At 33.5% G+C, this 17,507-nt stretch overlaps 1 protein-coding gene across 1 annotated transcript in view; it reads right to left on the minus strand.

Annotated features, from left to right (window-relative positions):
- Positions 1-17,507, minus strand: part of LOC145258093 (peroxisomal membrane protein PMP34-like) — a 112,008-nt gene that overhangs the window by 41,029 nt on the left and 53,472 nt on the right. The window contains exon 5 of the mRNA XM_080115830.1: positions 10,033-10,161. Within this exon, the coding sequence (XP_079971956.1) occupies positions 10,033-10,161 (129 nt within the window). The remainder of the gene's footprint in view (positions 1-10,032; positions 10,162-17,507) is intronic.

Here is a 17,507-nt window from a genome sequence, read left to right on the forward strand (position 1 = left end):
TATTTGATTCCTGTCAGTGCTATAATATTTGATGCCTGCCAGTGCTATAATATTTGATTCCTGTCAGTGCTATAATATTTGATTCCTGCCAGTGCTATAATATTTGATTCCTGTCAGTGCTATAATATTTGATTCCTGCCAGTGCTATAATATTTGATGCCTGCCAGTGCTATAATATTTGATGCCTGCCAGTGCTATAATATTTGATTCCTGTCAGTGCTATAATATTTGATGCCTGCCAGTGCTATAATATTTGATTCCTGTCAGTGCTATAATATTTGATTCCTGCCAGTGCTATAATATTTGATGCCTGCCAGTGCTATAATATTTGATGCCTGCCAGTGCTATAATATTTGATTCCTGTCAGTGCTATAATATTTGATTCCTGTCAGTGCTATAATATTTGATTCCTGTCAGTGCTATAATATTTGATTCCTGCCAGTGCTATAATATTTGATGCCTGCCAGTGCTATAATATTTGATGCCTGCCAGTGCTATAATATTTGATTCCTGTCAGTGCTATAATATTTGATGCCTGCCAGTGCTATAATATTTGATTCCTGTCAGTGCTATAATATTTTATTCCTGCCAGTGCTATAATATTTGATGCCTGCCAGTGCTATAATATTTGATGCCTGCCAGTGCTATAATATTTGATGCCTGTCAGTGCTATAATATTTGATTCCTGTCAGTGCTATAATATTTGATGCCTGCCAGTGCTATAATATTTGATTCCTGTCAGTGCTATAATATTTGATGCCTGCCAGTGCTATAATATTTGATGCCTGTCAGTGCTATAATATTTGATTCCTGTCAGTGCTATAATATTTGATGCCTGCCAGTGCTATAATATTTGATGCCTGCCAGTGCTATAATATTTGATGCCTGTCAGTGCTATAATATTTGATTCCTGTCAGTGCTATAATATTTGATGCCTGCCAGTGCTATAATATTTGATTCCTGTCAGTGCTATAATATTTGATGCCTGCCAGTGCTATAATATTTGATGCCTGCCAGTGCTATAATATTTGATGCCTGCCAGTGCTATAATATTTGATTCCTGTCAGTGCTATAATATTTGATTCCTGCCAGTGCTATAATATTTGATGCCTGCCAGTGCTATAATATTTGATGCCTGCCAGTGCTATAATATTTGATTCCTGCCAGTGCTATAATATTTTATTCCTGCCAGTGCTATAATATTTGATGCCTGCCAGTGCTATAATATTTGATGCCTGCCAGTGCTATAATATTTGATGCCTGCCAGTGCTATAATATTTGATGCCTGCCAGTGCTATAATATTTGATGCCTGCCAGTGCTATAATATTTGATGCCTGTCAGTGCTATAATATTTGATGCCTGTCAGTGCTATAATATTTGATGCCTGCCAGTGCTATAATATTTGATTCCTGCCAGTGCTATAATATTTGATTCCTGCCAGTGCTATAATATTTGATGCCTGCCAGTGCTATAATATTTGATGCCTGCCAGTGCTATAATATTTGATGCCTGTCAGTGCTATAATATTTGATTCCTGTCAGTGCTATAATATTTGATGCCTGCCAGTGCTATAATATTTGATTCCTGTCAGTGCTATAATATTTGATGCCTGCCAGTGCTATAATATTTGATGCCTGTCAGTGCTATAATATTTGATTCCTGTCAGTGCTATAATATTTGATGCCTGCCAGTGCTATAATATTTGATGCCTGCCAGTGCTATAATATTTGATGCCTGTCAGTGCTATAATATTTGATTCCTGTCAGTGCTATAATATTTGATGCCTGCCAGTGCTATAATATTTGATTCCTGTCAGTGCTATAATATTTGATGCCTGCCAGTGCTATAATATTTGATGCCTGTCAGTGCTATAATATTTGATTCCTGTCAGTGCTATAATATTTGATGCCTGCCAGTGCTATAATATTTGATTCCTGTCAGTGCTATAATATTTGATGCCTGCCAGTGCTATAATATTTGATGCCTGTCAGTGCTATAATATTTGATTCCTGTCAGTGCTATAATATTTGATGCCTGCCAGTGCTATAATATTTGATGCCTGCCAGTGCTATAATATTTGATTCCTGCCAGTGCTATAATATTTGATGCCTGCCAGTGCTATAATATTTGATGCCTGCCAGTGCTATAATATTTGATGCCTGTCAGTGCTATAATATTTGATTCCTGTCAGTGCTATAATATTTGATGCCTGCCAGTGCTATAATATTTGATGCCTGCCAGTGCTATAATATTTGATTCCTGCCAGTGCTATAATATTTGATGCCTGCCAGTGCTATAATATTTGATGCCTGCCAGTGCTATAATATTTGATGCCTGTCAGTGCTATAATATTTGATGCCTGTCAGTGCTATGATATTTGATGCCTGCCAGTGCTATAATATTTGATTCCTGCCAGTGCTATAATATTTGATTCCTGCCAGTGCTATAATATTTGATGCCTGCCAGTGCTATAATATTTGATGCCTGCCAGTGCTATAATATTTGATGCCTGCCAGTGCTATAATATTTTATTCCTGCCAGTGCTATAATATTTGATGCCTGCCAGTGCTATAATATTTGATGCCTGCCAGTGCTATAATATTTGATGCCTGCCAGTGCTATAATATTTGATTCCTGCCAGTGCTATAATATTTGATGCCTGCCAGTGCTATAATATTTGATGCCTGTCAGTGCTATAATATTTGATGCCTGTCAGTGCTATAATATTTGATGCCTGCCAGTGCTATAATATTTGATTCCTGTCAGTGCTATAATATTTGATTCCTGTCAGTGCTATAATATTTGATGCCTGCCAGTGCTATAATATTTGATTCCTGCCAGTGCTATAATATTTGATTCCTGTCAGTGCTATAATATTTGATTCCTGCCAGTGCTATAATATTTGATGCCTGCCAGTGCTATAATATTTGATGCCTGCCAGTGCTATAATATTTGATGCCTGCCAGTGCTATAATATTTGATGCCTGCCAGTGCTATAATATTTGATGCCTGCCAGTGCTATAATATTTGATTCCTGCCAGTGCTATAATATTTGATGCCTGCCAGTGCTATAATATTTGATGCCTGCCAGTGCTATAATATTTGATTCCTGCCAGTGCTATAATATTTTATTCCTGCCAGTGCTATAATATTTGATTCCTGCCAGTGCTATAATATTTGATTCCTGCCAGTGCTATAATATTTGATGCCTGCCAGTGCTATAATATTTTATTCCTGCCAGTGCTATAATATTTGATGCCTGCCAGTGCTATAATATTTGATTCCTGCCAGTGCTATAATATTTGATTCCTGCCAGTGCTATAATATTTGATGCCTGCCAGTGCTATAATATTTGATTCCTGCCAGTGCTATAATATTTGATGCCTGTCAGTGCTATAATATTTGATTCCTGCCAGTGCTATAATATTTGATGCCTGCCAGTGCTATAATATTTGATGCCTGCCAGTGCTATAATATTTGATTCCTGCCAGTGCTATAATATTTTATTCCTGCCAGTGCTATAATATTTGATGCCTGCCAGTGCTATAATATTTGATGCCTGCCAGTGCTATAATATTTGATTCCTGCCAGTGCTATAATATTTGATGCCTGCCAGTGCTATAATATTTGATGCCTGCCAGTGCTAGAATATTTGATGCCTGCCAGTGCTATAATATTTGATTCCTGCCAGTGCTATAATATTTGATGCCTGCCAGTGCTATAATATTTGATGCCTGCCAGTGCTATAATATTTGATGCCTGCCAGTGCTATAATATTTTATTCCTGCCAGTGCTATAATATTTGATGCCTGCCAGTGCTATAATATTTGATGCCTGCCAGTGCTATAATATTTGATGCCTGCCAGTGCTATAATATTTGATTCCTGCCAGTGCTATAATATTTGATGCCTGCCAGTGCTATAATATTTGATGCCTGTCAGTGCTATAATATTTGATGCCTGTCAGTGCTATAATATTTGATGCCTGCCAGTGCTATAATATTTGATTCCTGTCAGTGCTATAATATTTGATTCCTGTCAGTGCTATAATATTTGATGCCTGCCAGTGCTATAATATTTGATTCCTGCCAGTGCTATAATATTTGATGCCTGCCAGTGCTATAATATTTGATGCCTGCCAGTGCTATAATATTTGATTCCTGCCAGTGCTATAATATTTGATTCCTGCCAGGACTATAATATTTGATGCTTGTCAGTGCTATAATATTTGATTCCTGTCAGTGCTATAATATTTGATTCCTGTCAGTGCTATAATATTTGATGCCTGCCAGTGCTATAATATTTGATTCCTGTCAGTGCTATAATATTTGATTCCTGTCAGTGCTATAATATTTGATTCCTGTCAGTGCTATAATATTTGATGCCTGCCAGTGCTATAATATTTGATGCTTGCCAGTGCTATAATATTTGATGCCTGCCAGTGCTATAATATTTGATGCCTGCCAGTGCTATAATATTTGATTCCTGTCAGTGCTATAATATTTGATTCCTGCCAGTGCTATAATATTTGATGCCTGCCAGTGCTATAATATTTGATGCCTGCCAGTGCTTTAATATTTGATGCCTGTCAGTGCTATAATATTTGATGCCTGTCAGTGCTATAATATTTGATGCCTGCCAGTGCTATAATATTTGATTCCTGTCAGTGCTATAATATTTGATTCCTGTCAGTGCTATCATATTTGATGCCTGCCAGTGCTATAATATTTGATTCCTGCCAGTGCTATAATATTTGATGCCTGCCAGTGCTATAATATTTGATGCCTGCCAGTGCTATAATATTTGATTCCTGCCAGTTCTATAATATTTGATTCCCGCCAGTGCTATAATATTTGATTCCTGTCAGTGCTATAATATTTGATTCCTGTCAGTGCTATAATATTTGATTCCTGTCAGTGCTATAATATTTGATTCCTGTCAGTGCTATAATATTTGATTCCTGCCAGTGCTATAATATTTGATGCCTGCCAGTGCTATAATATTTGATGCCTGCCAGTGCTATAATATTTGATTCCTGTCAGTGCTATAATATTTGATTCCTGTCAGTGCTATAATATTTGATGCCTGTCAGTGCTATAATATTTGATGCCTGTCAGTGCTATAATATTTGATGCCTGCCAGTGCTATAATATTTGATGCCTTTCAGTGCTATAATATTTGATTCCTGTCAGTGCTATAATATTTGATGCCTGCCAGTGCTATAATATTTGATGCCTGTCAGTGCTATAATATTTGATTCCTGTCAGTGCTATAATATTTGATGCCTGCCAGTGCTATAATATTTGATGCCTGTCAGTGCTATAATATTTGATTTCTGTCAGTGCTATAATATTTGATGCCTGCCAGTGCTATAATATTTGATTCCTGCCAGTGCTATAATATTTGATGCCTGCCAGTGCTATAATATTTGATTCCTGTCAGTGCTATAATATTTGATTCCTGTCAGTGCTATAATATTTGATGCCTGTCAGTGCTATAATATTTGATGCCTGTCAGTGCTATAATATTTGATGCCTGCCAGTGCTATAATATTTGATTCCTGTCAGTGCTATAATATTTGATTCCTGTCAGTGCTATAATATTTGATGCCTGCCAGTGCTATAATATTTGATTCCTGCCAGTGCTATAATATTTGATGCCTGCCAGTGCTATAATATTTGATGCCTGCCAGTGCTATAATATTTGATTCCTGCCAGTGCTATAATATTTGATGCCTGCCAGTGCTATAATATTTGATGCCTGCCAGTGCTATAATATTTGATTCCTGTCAGTGCTATAATATTTGATTCCTGTCAGTGCTATAATATTTGATGCCTGCCAGTGCTATAATATTTGATTCCTGTCAGTGCTATAATATTTGATTCCTGTCAGTGCTATAATATTTGATTCCTGTCAGTGCTATAATATTTGATTCCTGCCAGTGCTATAATATTTGATGCTTGCCAGTGCTATAATATTTGATTCCTGTCAGTGCTATAATATTTTATTCCTGTCAGTGCTATAATATTTGATGCCTGCCAGTGCTATAATATTTGATTCCTGTCAGTGCTATAATATTTGATTCCTGCCAGTGCTATAATATTTGATGCCTTCCAGTGCTATAATATTTGATGCCTGCCAGTGCTATAATATTTGATGCCTGCCAGTGCTATAATATTTGATGCCTGCCAGTGCTATAATATTTGATGCCTGCCAGTGCTATAATATTTGATGCCTGCCAGTGCTATAATATTTGATGCCTGTCAGTGCTATAATATTTGATGCCTGTCAGTGCTATAATATTTGATGCCTGTCAGTGTTATAATATTTGATGCCTGCCAGTGCTATAATAGTATATTTAATTGAAAATGCCTCCAAAGAAACAGCTTTAATAGATCAAAATTGTTGCTTTATCTGATGAAGGATACTTTTAAGTAGAAATTACCAGGATTGGTTGTTTGTTTTTGTTTTACGGCATATCAACCCTTTTCGGGTTATTTAATGCCGAATCCAAAGATTTTGAAGAAAAATTTTTTTAATATAATATATTTCTTGTTTTCAAGTCAGTTTCTATTTAATCCATAGTTGGGACCCTAACAGGTACTACCACTCCGGGTCAGAGTGGACCTGGGAGCAATGTCAATTAAAGGGTGCCTCCACACTCCCCAAAGCCTGCAAGCTGGGGCCTCATCACTAGATATAGTTTGAGGTCATATCCAGGACCAAATTACCAGGAAGACGTAATGTGCAAACAATGATTAAACAAGGAATCAAAGTTTTTCAAAAACAGAAAAAGACAAAGCCATAAAAAGTTGGCAACTGCCAGGGTAGACAATCTTAGAAATGAACACCCCTTGCAAACAAAAACATATCAGCTCGAACAGTGATAAGAAAGTTATTAGAAGCAGGATTAAAAAGATGCAAAGCAAGGAAGAAGCCATACTTGTCTCAGGCCAATAAGAAAAAAAAACAACTGGAATTTGAAAAAAAAAAACATGAAAATTGGACGCCTGATGATTGGGCCAAAATTGTTTGGTTTGACAAAAGTAACTTTGAGGTAAGTTAACAGCTTCTATTTCCTAAACTTTGAAAAGAACAATTGAAATTTTTATGTGAATACACATCCATAACATTTATTCAAAAATTGTAGCAAATTCTTTTTTATCAAATTTTTGGCACTCCTGGAGCGGTTTATGTTCGCTGTATGGAAGGAGAGATATTTCATCCTGATTGTGTGGTTCCAACTGTCAAATTTGGAGGAAGAAAGCATAATGGTTTAAGGCTGCATGGTTTCTTCAGGCATTGGAATATTGTACGCATGTGAGGGAAGAATGAACTCCACAAATAAAAATACTAACATGCTGGACTAGGTTTACCAAAACTCTTTGACTAAAATATTTAATAATAATATTCCGAGTGATGTAATCTTCCAACAAGACAATGATCCATTCCATATGTCAAAAGTCTCAATGGGATGGTTTGAGAAAAAAGAGATTACAATGATAAAGTGATCTCCTTAATCCCCAAACCTATTGAAACTTTGTGGTCCCATCTAAGGAAAAGAGTGAGAATGCACAAGAAGATATCTCACTACTGATGCAATTCTCTATCTATATAAAAGCCAAGTACGTCCAAGGATGGAATACTGTTGCCATATCTGGGCAGGAGCTGCTAAAAACCGCCTATCCTGCCTTGACAGAGTACAAAATAGACTTTGTGGCTTAGTGGGGGATGCCCTTTTCTCTACCCTGCAACCTCTCTCCCACAGAAGAGACGTTGCGAGCCTATCCTTGTTTTATCGTTATTTCCATGGCAGGTGCTCGTCTGAACTCCAATCTCTGGTCCCCTCTCACCAATCTTTCACGAAAAATATCCGTCTAGCTGAATCCACTATCAAAAATTTCCCCCACTCTTTATCTGTGCCTAAATCAAAACGCGGATTCCATGAACAAAGCTTCTTTCTTAGAACTGCACGCCTGTGGAACTCTGTTCCGTCTGCCTGCTTCCCACTAGACTACAACTTGGATGTGTTCAAGTCCAACGTTAACAAATTCCTAATGAACCGCCCCCTTAAGTAAACACTTCATCAAATCTCCATACTAACGTAATGTACTTACAATAACCCTTATCCCTGAGTGGCTTCCGGGCCTTGATAAGTGGTGGTCACTATGTAAAAAAAAAAAAAATGTTCATAAAAAAAAAATTAGAGGCTAAACTCCATGAAGAGTGGCAGATCCTGGTTAGGGTTAGGGTTAGATCCTACCACCTGCAACAATTTAGTCAATAAAATGCAAAAATAAATAAAAGCTGTTATAAAGGCAAAAGTAGGACATTCCAAATAATGATTTTTTTATGTTTACTCAATTATTTTTAACTTTTAAATATAAAAGTTTGAATCATAATTTCGATTTTTCATTGGTGTTCCATAATTTGGGCCAAAACCATATATATATATATGGTGGACGGATGATTGTTTAAATAGACATTTGGCAAAATTATTTATGGGCGCCGCTCCTGTGGGTCGATCGGTAGAACTGCTAACTGTCAACGCAATGGTTCTGGGTTCAATTCTCGGCTTGGGAGAGGTGCTAGTCTAGCAGCACTGATGAGTTGTGATACAACGAAACAGGACTGTATGTCGATGACTACATATATATATATATATATATATATATATATATATATATATATATATATCTGTAGAAATATATTTTCTTATAATATATACCAATCCTTATCTAAGAAACTCAATGTAATTACAGAGCAATGTAGTGAATAAATGACAAAAATCTATATTCCAAAATTCATGGTGTTGACCATCTTATAATTTATTCCTTTAGTTCAGTTGATATTCCAAAATTCATAGTGTTGAGCATCTTATTATTTATTCCTTTAATTCAGTTGATATTTACAATTCTTGACAATATCTGTTTCATAAAGAAATTCAAAATGGCGTAATGGAAACGTATTAAAGGTATTTGCAGCTTCCCTTCCAATTTTCAGATTCTAATCATGTCAAATCACATTTCGTTTCCTTTTGATGGATTGACTGTTGGTATTTCTTCTGATGAGGTAAGGGCAAAATAAATTCACTGATTGATATAATAATTAAGTAAATGATTTTGCGCAACAATTTAACTAATAATATGCAAAAATGAATAAAAGTTATTTTAAAGGCAAAAGAAAGACATGCTAAATATTGATTTTTGTTAAAAAAGATTTATTAATGTTTACTCAACTATTCTTACTTTAAGTTTGAATCATAATTTCGCTTTTTCATTGGTGTTCCATAACTTTGACCATGGCCATATATATTACAATAATTAAATTAAATTATTTATTTATCTCTAGACAGGCCTCTATTGTTTTTATCAAGGCTTATTAATATAGACTTAACTAACTGACTCACCTACCAAACAGCACAAACCAACAACCCTGAGGTTGGAAATCTAGCATCATTAACCTCATGGCCAGTAACTCAGCTATGATTAAATACAGCTTTAAATACAAAACTATACCGTTTTATTACATCTTTAAGTGTTCAATCAAGATGATAGACCTTGAACATTACTGCCTGGGTAACATAATTATTATTCCCCAATCAGAGTGCCCTTTAATGCGAGCCAAAAATAAATGACTTTTTATATAAATATCTTGTTGAATTCTCAGTAACTATTTATCAGCCATATTAATATTTGATTTTGCCTAGCCAGTAAATTATAAAACTTTATAATACAACTCCCATAAAAAAAGGAATTCTTATCTATTTCATCAACTACATATTCTATCCAGTCCAATACATATGTCTTGTCATGCAAAAGTGAATAAAAAAATCTACCAGAAAAATCTACCAGAAAAATCCATTTTTTCTTTCTATTTTCTATACCGATTTATACGTTTTTTAAAATTGTTTTTCTTTTTCTTATTTCTATTTTATTAATTTTTCTTATTTCTATTTTATTAATTTCAGCAATTCAATTATCAGCTTATATGAATATTCATGATAAATATAATCCAGAGAGAGAAACTTACCACAGATACCGGAATACAATTCAACATACTGCGTTTCGGATTTTCCCAAACCTTTCAACTTCACACCATGTAATTTTAATCTGGTGTTTGCTACCCACATCGGTGACGTAATTAAGACATTGATCATAGCTGCAAAGAGAAGAGGGGATACATAATACTAAAAACAAAACAAATAATTTAAACTTATGTTTTTTTAGAAATTAAAATTAAAATTAAATCACAGAAAAATATACAAATACATGATTTATTTAAAAAATTAATTTCGGTATTTATAATTTAAATACACTTTTGGACATACTGCACTTGTGGCTTGCACATATATGGCTTAATCCAGAGGTCTAATTTTCATGCATTAAATTAGGTTATATATCAGCAATAGCGCAGCAAATATTGTCTTCCAAGTAGTCTATTGTGCCTGGTTTATCAGCATAGCATGGAACTTTATACATTTCCAAAGTAAATAATCTAATGGGGTTAAATCACATCAACAAGGTCGCCAGTTGACAGGTCCATTTTGTGAAATTATTTGTTCATCAAATGTTTCTCTCAGTAAATTGATTTTATTGTGTACTGTGTGACATGTGGCTTTGTTTTGTTAATACAACATGATGAATTGCCAAATCTAGCTGAACTCAAAATAACCGATAGTTGCCAAACCTTCCATTAAAGGAAATAGAGAGATCAATTGAAAGTTTGCTGCCTAAGAAGAAAATAACCTCTACATAATAGAGAAAACAAAAGAATGCATAATTAATATCCACTTTTCTCCCCATTTCATTAAGTATATGTTGTTGTTGTTGTTGTTGTTGTTGCAATTGATATAGTCTTTAACTGATTATGAAGGTGAATATATATAATACCTACATAAATACATAAAATACATGTATAAATATATATCTATATAAATACAAATAATCTATTTAATTATAAACCTCAAATGACCTTATAACGGGTGTTGTAACCCAACATCCGGTTTACAACTTCCGGCTGCGCATGCGTACATAAATAAATAATCGACAATAAAACATATTGTTTTACTGTGTACGTTTTCAGTGTCCCAATTGTCTTTTTTTGTTGTTTTTTTTTCATGTTTAAATTATCCAAATAAACAATTGTTAATACTTTCTGCATTTTTCTTACATCGTTCATTTCCGCATTACTTTTAAGTTATTTTAACGCAATTTTCTTACAAATAAATCTACTTTAACCCGTTGACAACTATAAGAGCATTTTACAACGGCGATTTACCCACCACCTTCATTTTTTTTGTAAATTTATTCGCCATTTTTAATAGACCTTTCTTAAAATCATTCATACATTTTCTTCTACACTACCAACATAAATAAATAACCCTGAAAATATGTTTTTTTAATTTGCGTTACAAATAAATACTCAACGCAACAACAAAACGTATTGTTTTACTGTGTACGTTTTCAGCATCCCAATTGTTTTTTTTTGCATTTAAATTAAAAGATATATCAAAATTTGAAATTAACTTGAAGTATTATCGTATCTGTTCAGTGCATATTTACCTATAAGTATGGCAAACCACTTATAATTCAATGGCTGTAAGGGTTTTTTTTTCAAAAATAAACAATTATAAACAGAATGAATCATAGAAATCTATCTATATTCTTTTTTTCATTTTAATATACTTTCATAGAAATGTGTCTGTTATGTCATAAAAACTATTTTCTTTACGTCACAAGTGTCACACTCATACATTAATTCCATAGCCAATATAACATACTGACTCAACGGGTCACGGGTAGTCTAGTATCTATATAAATATATATAATATCTATATAAACATATATACCTAAATAAATATAGGTATTTTAAAAGTACATGCAGCGAGTTAGAGAATAAAGTTATTGTCTACAACTTGATATGAATGTACCTATTTAGTTGCTTCCCCATGAGGGCAGAGTCGGACACAAGGTCGGTTTTTAATGTGGGAAAATCCAGCTCCCCAAAAAGGCGCACTCTGGATAGGATCAAAAATAAAAATTGCCTTAGCCATGAAGTATTTATTCTCCACTGACTGAGGACAGAAGAGGTGAAGTTTAGTATCAGAACAGACACTACACTTTGCTCCTAGCCAAAAGGTCAACTTGATATGAATGTGGAAAAGAGTATTGAAGTTACTTATTCCCACCTTTTTAATTTGAAATTTTAAATAAAATGTGGTACTATAGACCCCACCACCATGCAATCAAGGCAGGTGATAAAGTGATGCAGTAAATGGACAGGTGATAAAGTGATGAAGTAAATGGACAGGTGATAAAGTGATGAAGTAAATGGACAGGTGATAAAGTGATGAAGTAAATGGACAGGTGATAAAGTGATGCAGTAAATGGACAGGTGATAAAGTGATGAAGTAAATGGACAGGTGATAAAGTGATGCAGTAAATGGACAGGTGATAAAGTGATGAAGAGAGTCTAAGAGTCCACGTCAAAGATTGTCACTGAGATGAATACGAGCAGACAAAGATCAACAGAGAATGTCCTAAATTGTATTGTCAATGTGTTATATGTCCTAAATTGTATTGTCCGTGTGTTAAATGTCCTAAATTGTATTGTCCGTGTGTAAAATGTCCTAAATTGTATTGTCCGTGTGTTAAATATCCTAAATTGTATTGTCCGTGTGCTAAATATCCTAAATTGTATTGTCCGTGTCTTAAATGTCCTCAATTGTATTGTCCGTGTGTCATATGTCCTCAATTGTATTGTCCGTGTGTCATATGTCCTCAATTGTATTGTCCGTGTGTCATATGTCCTCAATTGTATTGTCTGTGTGTTAAATGTCCTAAATTGTATTGTCCGTGAGTTATATGTCCTCAATTGTATTGTCCGTGTGTTAAATGTCCTAAATTGTATTGTCCGTGTGTTATATGTCCTCAATTGTATTGTCCGTGTGTTATGTCCTCAATTGTATTGTCCGTGTGTTATATGTCCTAAATTGTATTGTCCGTGTGCTAAATATCCTAAATTGTATTGTCCGTGTCTTAAATGTCCTAAATTGTATTGTCTGTGTGTTAAATGTCCTAAATTGTATTGTCCGTGTGTTAAATGTCCTAAATTGTATTGTCCGTGTGTTAAATATCCTAAATTGTATTGTCTGTGTGTTAAATATCCTAAATTGTATTGTCTGTGTGTTAAATGTCCTAAATTGTATTGTCCGTGTGTTAAATATCCTAAATTGTATTGTCCGTGTGTTAAATATCCTAAATTGTATTGTCCGTGTGTTAAATATCCTAAATTGTATTGTCCGTGTGTTAAATATCCTAAATTGTATTGTCCGTGTGTTAAATGTCCTAAATTGTATTGTCCGTGTGTTAAATATCCTAAATTGTATTGTCCGTGTGTTAAATATCCTAAATTGTATTGTCCGTGTGTTAAATATCCTAAATTGTATTGTCTGTGTGTTAAATGTCCTCAATTGTATTGTCCGTGTGTTAAATATCCTAAATTGTATTGTCCGTGTGTTAAATATCCTAAATTGTATTGTCCGTGTGTTAAATATCCTAAATTGTATTGTCCGTGTGTTAAATATCCTCAATTGTATTGTCTGTGTGTTAAATGTCCTCAATTGTATTGTCCGTGTGTTAAATATCCTAAATTGTATTGTCCGTGTGTTAAATATCCTAAATTGTATTGTCCGTGTGTTAAATATCCTAAATTGTATTGTCCGTGTGTTAAATATCCTAAATTGTATTGTCTGTGTGTTATATGTCCTAAATTGTATTGTCCGTGTGTTATATGTCCTCAATTGTATTGTCCGTGTGTTAAATGTCCTAAATTGTATTGTCTGTGTGTTAAATATCCTAAATTGTATTGTCTGTGTGTTAAATATCCTAAATTGTATTGTCCGTGTGTTAAATATCCTAAATTGTATTGTCTGTGTGTTATATGTCCTAAATTGTATTGTCTGTGTGTTAAATATCCTAAATTGTATTGTCCGTGTGTTAAATATCCTAAATTGTATTGTCCGTGTGTTAAATATCCTAAATTGTATTGTCTGTGTGTTAAATATCCTAAATTGTATTGTCTGTGTGTTATATGTCCTCAATTGTATTGTCCGTGTGTTAAATGTCCTAAATTGTATTGTCCGTGTGTTAAATATCCTAAATTGTATTGTCTGTGTGTTAAATATCCTAAATTGTATTGTCTGTGTGTTAAATATCCTAAATTGTATTGTCCGTGTGTTATATGTCCTCAATTGTATTGTCCGTGTGTTAAATGTCCTAAATTGTATTGTCTGTGTGTTAAATATCCTAAATTGTATTGTCTGTGTGTTAAATATCCTAAATTGTATTGTCTGTGTGTCATATGTCCTAAATTGTATTGTCCGTGTGTTAAATGTCCTAAATTGTATTGTCCGTGTGTTATATGTCCTCAATTGTATTGTCCGTGTGTTAAATGTCCTAAATTATATTGTCTGTGTGTTAAATATCCTAAATTGTATTGTCCGTGTGTTAAATATCCTAAATTGTATTGTCTGTGTGTTAAATATCCTAAATTGTATTGTCCGTGTGTTAAATGTCCTAAATTGTATTGTCCGTGTGTTATATGTCCTCAATTGTATTGTCCGTGTGTTAAATGTCCTAAATTGTATTGTCCGTGTGTTAAATATCCTAAATTGTATTGTCTGTGTGTTAAATATCCTAAATTGTATTGTCTGTGTGTTAAATATCCTAAATTGTATTGTCTGTGTGTTAAATATCCTAAATTGTATTGTCCGTGTGTTAAATGTCCTAAATTGTATTGTCTGTGTGTTAAATATCCTAAATTGTATTGTCTGTGTGTTAAATATCCTAAATTGTATTGTCTGTGTGTTAAATATCCTAAATTGTATTGTCCGTGTGTTATATGTCCTCAATTGTATTGTCCGTGTGTTAAATGTCCTAAATTGTATTGTCTGTGTGTTAAATATCCTAAATTGTATTGTCTGTGTCTTAAATATCCTAAATTGTATTGTCCGTGTGTTAAATATCCTAAATTGTATTGTCCGTGTGTTAAATATCCTAAATTGTATTGTCCGTGTGTTAAATATCCTAAATTGTATTGTCTGTGTGTTAAATATCCTAAATTGTATTGTCCGTGTGTTAAATATCCTAAATTGTATTGTCCGTGTGTTAAATATCCTAAATTGTATTGTCTGTGTGTTAAATGTCCTAAATTGTATCGTCCGTGTGTTAAATATCCTCAATTGTATTGTCTGTGTGTTAAATATCCTAAATTGTATTGTCCGTGTGTTAAATATCCTAAATTGTATTGTCCGTGTGTTAAATATCCTAAATTGTATTGTCCGTGTGTTAAATATCCTAAATTGTATTGTCCGTGTGTTAAATATCCTCAATTGTATTGTCCGTGTGTTAAATATCCTCAATTGTATTGTCTGTGTGTTAAATATCCTAAATTGTATTGTCTGTGTGTTAAATATCCTAAATTGTATTGTCTGTGTGTTAAATATCCTAAATTGTATTGTCCGTGTGTTAAATGTCCTAAATTGTATTGTCCGTGTGTTAAATATCCTAAATTGTATTGTCTGTGTGTTAAATATCCTAAATTGTATTGTCCGTGTGTTAAATATCCTAAATTGTATTGTCCGTGTGTTAAATATCCTAAATTGTATTGTCTGTGTGTTAAATATCCTAAATTGTATTGTCTGTGTGTTAAATGTCCTAAATTGTATTGTCCGTTTGTTAAATATCCTCAATTGTATTGTCCGTGTGTTAAATATCCTAAATTGTATTGTCCGTGTGTTATATGTCCTAAATTGTATTGTCCGTGTGTTATATGTCCTCAATTGTATTGTCCGTGTGTTAAATGTCCTAAATTGTATTGTCCGTGTGTTAAATATCCTAAATTGTATTGTCCGTGTGTTAAATATCCTAAATTGTATTGTCCGTGTGTTAAATATCCTAAATTGTATTGTCCGTGTGTTATATGTCCTAAATTGTATTGTCCGTGTGTTATATGTCCTCAATTGTATTGTCCGTGTGTTAAATGTCCTAAATTGTATTGTCCGTGTGTTAAATATCCTAAATTGTATTGTCCGTGTGTTAAATATCCTAAATTGTATTGTCCGTGTGTTAAATGTCCTCAATTGTATTGTCCGTGTGTTAAATATCCTAAATTGTATTGTCTGTGTGTTATATGTCCTAAATTGTATTGTCCGTGTGTTATATGTCCTCAATTGTATTGTCCGTGTGTTAAATATCCTAAATTGTATTGTCCGTGTGTTAAATATCCTAAATTGTATTGTCTGTGTCTTAAATATCCTAAATTGTATTGTCTGTGTGTTAAATATCCTAAATTGTATTGTCCGTGTGTTATATGTCCTCAATTGTATTGTCCGTGTGTTAAATGTCCTAAATTGTATTGTCTGTGTGTTAAATATCCTAAATTGTATTGTCTGTGTCTTAAATATCCTAAATTGTATTGTCCGTGTGTTAAATATCCTAAATTGTATTGTCCGTGTGTTAAATATCCTAAATTGTATTGTCCGTGTGTTAAATATCCTAAATTGTATTGTCTGTGTGTTAAATATCCTAAATTGTATTGTCCGTGTGTTAAATATCCTAAATTGTATTGTCCGTGTGTTAAATATCCTAAATTGTATTGTCTGTGTGTTAAATGTCCTAAATTGTATTGTCCGTGTGTTAAATATCCTCAATTGTATTGTCTGTGTGTTAAATATCCTAAATTGTATTGTCCGTGTGTTAAATATCCTAAATTGTATTGTCCGTGTGTTAAATATCCTAAATTGTATTGTCCGTGTGTTAAATATCCTCAATTGTATTGTCTGTGTGTTAAATATCCTAAATTGTATTGTCCGTGTGTTAAATATCCTAAATTGTATTGTCCGTGTGTTAAATATCCTAAATTGTATTGTCTGTGTGTTAAATATCCTAAATTGTATTGTCCGTGTGTTAAATGTCCTAAATTGTATTGTCCGTGTGTTAAATATCCTAAATTGTATTGTCTGTGTGTTAAATATCCTCAATTGTATTGTCTGTGTGTTAAATATCCTAAATTGTATTGTCCGTGTGTTAAATATCCTAAATTGTATTGTCCGTGTGTTAAATATCCTAAATTGTATTGTCCGTGTGTTAAATATCCTAAATTGTATTGTCCGTGTGTTAAATATCCTCAATTGTATTGTCTGTGTGTTAAATATCCTGAATTGTATTGTCCGTGTGTTAAATATCCTAAATTGTATTGTCCGTGTGTTAAATATCCTAAATTGTATTGTCCGTGTGTTAAATATCCTAAATTGTATTGTCTGTGTGTTAAATATCCTAAATTGTATTGTCCGTGTGTTAAATATCCTAAATTGTATTGTCCGTGTGTTAAATATCCTAAATTGTATTGTCTGTGTGTTAAATGTCCTAAATTGTATTGTCCGTGTGTTAAATATCCTCAATTGTATTGTCTGTGTGTTAAATATCCTAAATTGTATTGTCTGT

Source organism: Euprymna scolopes, chromosome 33 (genome assembly GCF_053919585.1).
Source record: "Euprymna scolopes isolate OS-2025 chromosome 33, ASM5391958v1, whole genome shotgun sequence".
NCBI classification, from domain to species: domain Eukaryota; kingdom Metazoa; phylum Mollusca; class Cephalopoda; order Sepiida; family Sepiolidae; genus Euprymna; species Euprymna scolopes.